The 9,817-nt window shown below is 47.7% G+C and overlaps 1 protein-coding gene across 1 annotated transcript; it reads left to right on the plus strand.

Moving 5' to 3' along the window:
- The first annotated feature begins 2,696 nt into the window (after positions 1-2,696).
- On the plus strand, positions 2,697-8,927 carry LOC127038313 (C-X-C chemokine receptor type 3-like). The gene is made up of 2 exons (XM_050930892.1): positions 2,697-2,766; positions 7,014-8,927. The coding sequence occupies exons 1-2, from the start codon at positions 2,755-2,757 to the stop codon at positions 8,121-8,123; spliced, it is 1,122 nt and encodes a 373-aa protein (XP_050786849.1). The 5' UTR covers positions 2,697-2,754; the 3' UTR covers positions 8,124-8,927.
- Positions 8,928-9,817: the final 890 nt, after the last annotated feature.

A 9,817-nucleotide genomic window follows, 5' to 3' on the forward strand; every position in this document is an offset into this window, starting at 1 on the left:
TCACAGCTACAATGCGTGGTGAGATCAATGTCGCATTCCTCTTGCCTTTGTAGTTTAAGGAATACTTCCACTGCCATTCGTGACGTGTTGGTCAGTGCAAGCAGCATTCAGGTCAACAGCTTGGGATCCATTCCTGCAGCCAGAAAAAGGTAGGGCAGGGTGCGCAGTACACAAACCATTGAAAGATGGTGCCAAATGCGGACGGTAGCACAGGGATTGTAAAGCAATACATTACAGGGCATTGGGACAGGACCCAGAATGCCATACGACTCCTTCCACCTTCCCACAAGTCTCAGCGGCAAAAGAAAAAGAGGTGCTCTGTGGGGATAGCTGCCCAGAGTGCACCAAGTGTGAACATGCTTTTGTGCAGGCAGCTGTCAGTGTGAACACACAATAGCAGTTTTCCGTCAGCACTCTCTGAGCCGCGCTGTAACTGCCAGTGCTGTAACTTTGCAAGTGTAGACATGCCCTAAGCATTGAGAACTGTGAGTTACCTGTACCATCTAGTAGGGTGAGAGAACACTTGATTCAAATCTTGCTTAATCTGTAGAATTTAGGCTGTGAGTTTATTCTTATTTTTTATGTAACCAACTCTGAACTCTATGCCTGCTATTTGTAATCGCTTCAAATCCATCTTTCTGTAGTTAATAAATCTGTTTTATATTTTAGCTAAAACAGTGTGGTTTTGGTTGAAGTTCTTGGGGAATCTCAGCTCAGGTTAACAAGGACTATTTTATGTCCACTACTCTTTTGTAGGAGCGGGGAACCAATGAATGAGCAAGGAAGTCTTGAGCAGTGTAAGATGGTATATTTCTGGAGTGCGAGGCTGAGGACTCGGGTGATTTGCTGGTGCCTCTCTCTGCATGACTCTTGAGTGGCTTAGGGAGCATTCATACAATTTAGCTGGGTGTGGGGCTCCACATGCCGATGGCTGCGTGATCACAGTACCTGGAGGGGTTTTTCTGCTTACCACCGGCATTGCATTGTGTGAGATAACCCAGGCTGGAGAGGTAAGTGAGTACAGTGGTCCCACAGTTCCAGGTTGTACGCCAGGGATCCCATCACAGCCACAGTAGGTGTTATCCCCTGCTCAACTAAAGAAAGCCCATCAACTCCAAACAAACAACTGTGGAACATCAGAGGACAAAAGACTTTGTTGATTGCTCTTTTTCCCCTGGGCCCCATGAAGAGAAGACGCGCAACTGAATTCCTCCCAACTGCTGAATTTGCAACTTGAAGCAGAACAGGGGAAGGAACAAAAAACCCTAAACAAGGAGAAACTATCTTTTATGGTGCTTGGACTTTGAGGGGCAAGAATTATTGAGCATAAGCAGAAGATCCCCAGGGCTTGGCCTGGTTAGCCCTAAAAGACATATAAAGCTTGCTTATGAGAGAAGCTTCTATTACTTTTTGAAACTTAAGATTGTAATCTTGGCATATATATATACTTCTATATGGGTGGGTTTCTAGACCAGGAAGGGACACTTCTGGGGGCCAGCAGACATGTCAAGTCTCACTTCTTTGGTGAGACACCCTCATTAGCATGCTATCTCACTCTCGCGCACATTCTTAAGCTTCTCTCACCCATTTTGTGTAAACATAAAGATTTAAAATAATTTTACTCAGGTGCTGAAATGGACAACAATATATCCAAGGCCTCAGCCATAGGACTTAGAGCTTGGAAAGCTGCTTCCCAAGCTTGTGTACTGTGGTACCCATGGAGATTACAGATCTGTGTTCTATACACTCATGAGCAATATGAGGACTTTTGTGTCTGTGTGTGTGTGAATACTTGATAGTCAAAAAAAATATGAGTTTGCCCGAAAAATGAGGAGGACTTGACTGAAAGTTTGCAGATTCTGCAAAATACAGTTCAAAATTATAACCACACTGGACAAAATTCATGGTCCTTCATTGTCCTGGTAGCAGGCAAGAAACCTTCTTTCAAATATACACTGTTGCTGGGAGCTGTCCTAGTTTGCTTTGCATAGAGAATTCTCACATGCCCTAGACTTTAGCTCAGATTGGAACATTTAAATGTTGCATATGCAATATTAAGCAGTGTACATTTTAAAACAAACTATTAAGTGCTAGTTGGATTAAAAACCTGGACTACTGGATGTCACCAAGGACCAAAGAGGAGAGTCTCTATGTTAAGCAATGACTAACACACCACCTGGAAAGTCTCACTCTTTAGCCTTGCATCTCACTCTTTGGAGCTGTAACTGTTACTTTTGAGGATGGCCAACCTTGGAATCTCTGGGCCAGTGCAATTGGCATTTACATGGGCTGCTGTCCATCCTATTCCTCTGTGGTGGAGTGAAAGCCCCCATGCTCCTTGACCATCAATCCAGCAATCTTCCTGAGCACTACAAATGTCCGGCACCACCTACCCAAGGGCTTGAAAGCGTTTTAGCAATGCTCACAATCCACACTGGCCATTCTTATCCAAGGCACACTATGGCACAAGGAGCAGTGGCCCATCTCTGCCAGGGTATGTATCACAGAGCAGGGCAAAAACCCCAGCTCTCTGGATGGTCACTTCTGAGCTCATCTGCATCTGTCACTGAACAGCGGAGACATTGAGAACGAGTGTGCTGCTTCCTTTCAGCCACTCCGAGAAAGAAAGACTGTGTCACTCAAACTTCAAACCACAGATACTTAAAGTCTACGCAGAATCAAAGACCACTGCAGTTCTCTCAGAAGCCCGACCCATCCAGCACTTTATGCTAGAAAGGTGCCACATCCACAACCATGAGTGAATTGGTGAGTTTCCATTTGATAAAATCATTGGGAAAGGTCTTTATTTTATTTACAAATGTGGGGGGTGACAGGGGGCAGTTTAAAACCTCAAGAGAATATGGAGGGGCTTGTACTAGAAGAGACACTTATGTCAGAAATGTTGTGTTATGTCAAGTTATCAGTAAGATTTGCTCAAAAAGTCTAATTCCAAAAGTGAAAAAATGCATTTAAAATCCTTATCCTTCAGCTAAATAACAAAATATAAGCACCTAGAGTAGATAATTTAATCTAATAAAGATTTGATTACACAGACAAGTCAATTAAGTGTTGGAATTAACTTTTGAAAATATCCCAAACTGAGGTTATTACAAAAGAGAATAAATGTATAAATCCTTTTAAACTGTGCATCCTTGGCGTGGTTGGAAATATTAACATTCATACATAGAAGAAAAATGTTCTTAATTAATTTCATTCTTCTAAACACTAATTTTGACCAACTGAAGTCTCTGAACAGAGAAGTTAAAGTGAAAGGCATAAATGTGAGTAAAAGCAAAGATTCTAACTCCACTTTTCACTGACTTGTCAGAAAGTTTCCTTTCGGGCTGAAATTTTCTGTGCTTGTTACCTGAAATCTGGGGTGATTTTTTGTTTTGTTTTGCTTTTTGAAAGTTTGAGGAAAATCCCTTTGCTGTTTCTGAATTATGAAATGAGAAATTAAGTTTCTCAATCCTTCAGAAAATGAATTTAGCTCGTTCTCTGTAATTCCAAGCAGATGAACCTCTAAAGAACCACCACAGTGGGTAAAATGACCCATCTAGAAAAGAAATCACTTTAGCTATGGGCAGTTTGAATTCTAGATGTCTGGAACATCTGAAAGTGCCTTAACCAAGCACAGGACACAATTCAGTATGACTCACCCCTGTGCTGCGAGGCAGTGCAAGGATTGCGCTTGGGGCGACATTCATCCTTGCTGTTAAAGTCAGTGAGACATCAGACTCTGATAGCACTTAGGTGCGTTTGAAAAGCAACAAGTCCAAAAGCACAAATGGCAGAGCTGAGAACTGAGTCCCAAGCTAGCACACCGGCACTTCTTGGCAGAGTCACCATAGACTAAAGGGCTTTGGATACAGCATTCTCTTTCCCATCCCCACGGGCCAAGCCTATGGGAGGACGGGTTGGGAGGGGTGCTTGTGCTGCCACAGGCCAGGCTGCAGATGAACAGAGGACTTTAGGGCTCTCAATCTGGCATCTTTTGGGAGCACTGTATTTGCATTATTTCCTGGAGGCTGAAACGCCAGCGGCTGCATGAAAGCAAAGGCTAAGGGAAGGCTCTCCTGTCGCATTGTCATTGTTCACTACTGGGGAGATAGTAAACATTAACTGCTGGACAGGCACCATGAGCACGAGCCATGGCAATGAGTGACAGTCCCAGTGTCAGCAGAACAACCTGGGCTTTCACCTTCCCCGCAGCCTCTAGCTTGCAGGGCTCCTGGCGAACAGGCATCAGACTATTATACCCAGACATGCACATTGCTCTTTAATAACAATAAAAACAGGTGTTTCTGCAAGGACACACAGCTTTGTGTATCCCAACTCAGGCAACACCAGCATTCCTGCCAGGCAGGGTATTCCCTCACCATCTGCTTCCAGCTCATTCTCCCAGGGAATGCTTTGTACACTTGAGGACACTGGGTAAAGGACAGGGGCTGTAACCTGGGCTCCTTATCAGCCAAGACAAACTCTCTGAAGTTACAAACACAGCACCTGGGCTTTGTGGTCACCATGCACACCCATCAGCAAGGAGAGACAGCTAAGACTGAATTCAAATCATAGCGGGAGTGGGGGTAGCAGGACTGAGCAGCAACTCCATGGAGGAGGCAGTAAAGAAATCTGCTGATTCGGGTCAGGTATCAGGCTGTGTCGAGACAATAATTGTTAATCCAGGCCAGGGATGGTCTGCAGGGTGTCTGAAGGTTCGGGGGTCATGCAGTTAAAGAGGGAATTTGTTGAAGAGTGTGGCGAATAAGGACATTGGCTCTATTGCTGAAACCAAATGTGCAAGTGGGGAAGCATTCAGGCCTCTGTGTTATTGGGAGGGTGATTTGTAGGGAAACGGAGTGTACAGTTCTGGGATGCAAAAGTCAGTAACAAACAGTGGCCTGAAGGAGGAGAGCTTGGCTACAGAGCACATTCAGGACCTGGTGCCATCATTAACAATTTCTTCCCTCAGTGACTAGGCTTTAAGAGGAAGTGTCATTCTGAGAAGTTAAATTGCTGGGATCTGAGCCATCAAAGTCAATGCAGAGCACAAGGTGCTGGTTTTCACACCATGTGCCAGGGCAGCGTCTGCCCAACCTCACCAGCCAAGAGAAAAGCAAACATCTGGGGTCAGATTTTCCAAAGTGCTCTGCACCCCAGCAGTTCCCAGAGGGGCAAGGGGAAAGGGAGCAGCTAGTGGGGGAAGAACTGCCTGGCTCTCAACAGGGGCAGAGGTGGGAACTCTCCCCAGATCTCAGCAGGACATGGGGCAATGGGGGAGAATTGCATCCTGCTCCCACTGGGAGCTAACATCTCTTCATATCTATAGAAAAAAAAAACATCTCGTTTATACAAACACAAGGCAACAGCGCAGATTATGCCTTCCACTGCCCCTGGGGCGGGCGTGTGTGTGCATGCGTGCGCACAACGCAACCACCTTAAAGTGGATGATGTTCAGATGCTCCCTGGGGGATGGTTTTTCAGTCACCTTTGCACCCGGTATTTCCATTTTGCAGAGCCTTCTGACTTTTTGAAAAATTTCCATTCCAAATCTGAACCAAAAGCTGAAATTTCAACATTTCTTATTAAACAAAAATTATGAAAAATATCCATTTGGGACAGTCAGCATGGTTTGTACGATATTAACATTTTAAATATTATATGCCTATGTAATATTTTAATACAAAAGTCAAAACAAAATGTTTAGACTTTTTCCTGTCAAAAATAATTCATGGAAATCAAAAGGTTCCTGCGACACCTTTAGATTTCAATGAAACTGCATTTTTGACAGCAACTGTTCCATCAGAAAAACGCTGACTGCCTTTAGTGACTTTACATCGTCTCAACGAACCCATCCAACTCCCAGCGACACCACTGGCCAAACTCCCACTGAAAGCAGGACTGGCCCCTGAGTTCACAGCCCCTTACCTTAACCCTCTCTCCCTGTAACCCTTTCCTCAACCCTCACCCAAGCAATTACCCCCTTCCACACTAGTCTTGCAACTAGAATTACATTGCAGATCCCCTTCACTCCCCGCGGGCTCTGTGGCCCTGGAAAAATAATAAACACAATAACAACATGCTTTGTGTCATTATATCCAGCATGTAACTTGAATACCTCACTGGGCACTAAGACATACCTGGGACTGAGTGCAAATACCCCTCTGCAAATAGTTCATTCCCAAAAAACTGCAAGTGGGTTTCAGAGTGACAGCCGTGTTAGCCTGTATCAGCAAAAAGAATGAGGCGTACTTGTGGCACCTTAGAGACTGACAAATTTATTTGAGCAAAAGCTTTCGTGGGCTAAAGCCCACTTCATCAGCTGCATGCAGTGGAAAATACAGTAGCAAGATATATATATCCGGAGAACATGAAAAAATGGGGGTTGCCATACCAATTCTAATGAGACTAATGGATTAAGGTGGGATATTAGCAGCAGGAGAAAAAATACTTTTGTAGTGATAATCAGGATGGCCCATTTCAAACAGTTGGCAAGATTGTCACATTGATGGGGGTAACGTTACGGTAGCAGCTAGAGGCCTTGACAGAGATCAGGGCAACCAGGCACTGCACAGAGTGAGATGGTTGCTGCCCCAAAGAACTTACAAGCTTCACAGCAAGGCAGGGAAAGGGCAGTAGGGGAAGCAGATCCAAACAGAGGGGGAGATGATTTGCCCAAGGTCCAGCAGGAAGTCAATGGCAGGCCGGAAATAGAACCCAGGAGTCCTGCTTCCAGTCCACTGTCTGAGCAATTGGACCTTGTTGCACAGATAACGTTAAGTGGTACTTGTACACCAAGAGCGCTGCAGATTTCACTTTTGCCCAGTGTGCCCAGGGAATAAGCTGAAGTATCCCAAAGGCTGCAGCCCTAAGGAGTCCAACCCCTCGCAGACCAGCTGCAGAGAAGAGAGCTGCTGTAGGCAGCCCCAGACACCCCCAGCCAGTAACAGAGAAACCAAGGGTGCAGAGTGAGAATAACCCTTTGACTTTCACATGTCTCCTTTCCTGTCTAGGGTAACAGTGCACTTACCTTCAGCGGAGATGATTTCTCCTACCTGTTGGAGAACATCAGCTTCTCCCCCGACTACTACAACGAGAGTGACACCTGCTGCTCTGTGCCACCCTGCACCTCCAAGAGTATCCAGGCCTTTGACAGGGTCTTCCTGCCAGTCCTCTACAGCCTGCTATTCCCACTGGGGCTATGTGGGAACTGCATGGTGATGGCTGTGCTACTGCAGTGCAAGAGGTCTCTGGCTGGGACCGACGTGTTCATCCTCAACCTGGCGCTCGCCGACGTACTGCTGGTGGTGACACTCCCCTTTTGGGCAGTTCAGGCTGTGCACGGCTGGGTCTTCAGCACTGGCACCTGCAAACTGGTCGGCTCCATCTTCAAGATAAATTTCTACTCCAGCATCTTCTTCCTGGTGTGCATCAGCTTCGACCGGTACCTCTCCATTGTCCATGCCGTGCACATGTACAAGAGGAACAAGTCACATCTGATGGTGGCCAGCTGCCTGGTGGTCTGGGGCATCTGCGTCCTCTTAACCATGCCAGATTTCCTGTACCTGGAAGTCAAGAAGGACTATCGCCTCAACATCACTTTGTGCTCGCACAACTTTTCCATCAACACCTCCCGGCACTGGAAAACGGCCCTGAGCATGTGCTACCACGTGTTGGGCTTCTTCCTGCCCCTGGGAGCCATGCTGTACAGCTACACCTGCATTATTCACACTCTGCTGCGCTCCCAGGGCTTCCACAAGCACAAGGCCATGCGGGTCATCCTGACAGTGGTGGTGGTTTTCTTCGTGTGCTGGACACCTTACCACCTGGCGCTGCTGGCAAACACGCTGATCGACCTGCAGGTGGTGGGGCGGGACTGTGCCAGGGAGGCCAGCCTGGACATCGTCATGTCTGTCACTGCCAGCCTGGGCTACTTCCACTGCTGCCTCAACCCGCTGCTCTACGCCTTCGTTGGCATCAAGTTCCGCAACAAGTTCCTGGAGCTACTGGGCCACGTGGGCTGTGTGAGCCATGAGTTCCTGCGCAGACACGTACAGACACCGAGCCAGCGCAAGGACTCCACCTGGTCGGAGACCACTGAAGCATCCTACTCAGGGCTCTAGGGGCGAGCTGGGGCTGCAAGGGGCAAACAGCTCCCCAAGGGGGCAGGGAAGGGGAGAAGGGGCGGCAAGGAGTGAAACATTCCCCAAGGGGCAGGGAAGGGGAGACAAGCAGTCACTATAATCATAGCCAGACATCTGTGGTTACTCAGCCTCCTGTGCAGCTCACCCACAAGCAGGAGTGCAGGAGCTGAGAGACTCAGAATGAGCTGGGAAGAAACAGTAGATTTCTGATGGGCTGGTGCGATCACCAAATCTCTGTGGATTGTAGGTGCAGATGCCAGAGGTTGTACATGTGGTTTCCGAGCAGGCCATGGGTCTGTCCCTTCCCCTAAATCAGTTACCAGGTGCCAAGTGCTGAGCCATGTCAGTCAATGCAGCAAGGTTGCATTTTCAGGACCTTCAGATCATCATAACAAGAGAATCTGGAAGTTTCCTACTGAAGATATTAGTCTGGCTGGAACAGATGGGGCCAGGTCCTGCAGCACAGGCAAGCCAATGCTGCAATGTAACATCCCCGGTACATACTGGCTGCACACACCAAAGGGACTCAGTGACCTCCCCCCAAAACAGCACTTGGATCAGAGTCCCCGACTCTCAGCCTAGTGTTCACTCCTCCAACACCGTCCCTGCTCTCTGCATCACTTATGCTTACAACAGCCCCACTAGGTGTCTAACCGTAGCATCTAGGAGCTCTAATCATGGACACACTGTACAAACACAGAACAAAAACAGTCCCTGCCCCACTGGCCAATGACTTTCCTCTTCCAATTCAAGTCCTTGCTGAGGTGCTCACAATCAACAACACACCCAGGCCTACATAACCTCCCCAAAACACACACACTCCTCACAGCCCCACATCTCCCCTAAACACATTCATCTCCCCCAACTCCCACTCCCCACTGCCCCCAGTAGGCACACCCAAATAATGGCAAGAGGCAATCCCCATGCTGCTTGTTGGCGCAACAGCCTTTGGTGCGTTAGACCCATCCTGTCTAACTGAGAGGGTGAGCTCTGTGGAGCCAAAACACCTTCTGCATTTGTGCAGCTCCCCAACCCCCCCAATCAAGGTGTCTTGGCACAGCCTCCTCAGACTGCTCCGCCACTGGCAAGTGCTGCATTAACACTTAAGCGAAGCTTTTTGCTGCAAGAATAGTTTACGTTCTCTAGCCAAACTCAGCATTACTGAGAGAACATTCTGCACCCTTCCCTTCTCTGTCCCTCATCCCATGGGACTGGGTTACTCTGCACAGGCCCCTGGCAGTACTGAGAGTAGAAGCATCAGCTTGTAGCCCAGACAACAGTGACTTTGCTCCCGGTTCAGACTGTTTGTATTTCATTAACAAATGCAAACAGGCTTCAGCCTGAGCTGAGCAAAGGAGCCCCTGCAGGTGACTCCCTCCTGCACGCCCCTGGGGTGAACAGGGATGATTCTCACTGGCTGTTTGCCCAGTCTTAGGAAGGATACCCTATAGGCAGGCAAAGATGACTCAGGGCTGCTATTCTGTGCAAACTTCTCCAGCTGTAGCGAAAGGATCCAGGAATGGCAAGTGTCAGGGACTCTGCATCTCCCAAGGACGTGGGAACGCTCCAGGAGAGCATGATGCTGCAATAGCATGAACACAGGCACATTGGCAATGTAAGGAGAGCAGTGGGGTGAAGGTGAAGCAGCATAAGAAATTCCGCAGCCACCCAAA

The sequence above is a fragment of the Gopherus flavomarginatus genome, chromosome 20 (genome assembly GCF_025201925.1).
Source record: "Gopherus flavomarginatus isolate rGopFla2 chromosome 20, rGopFla2.mat.asm, whole genome shotgun sequence".
Taxonomy (NCBI): Eukaryota; Metazoa; Chordata; order Testudines; family Testudinidae; genus Gopherus; species Gopherus flavomarginatus.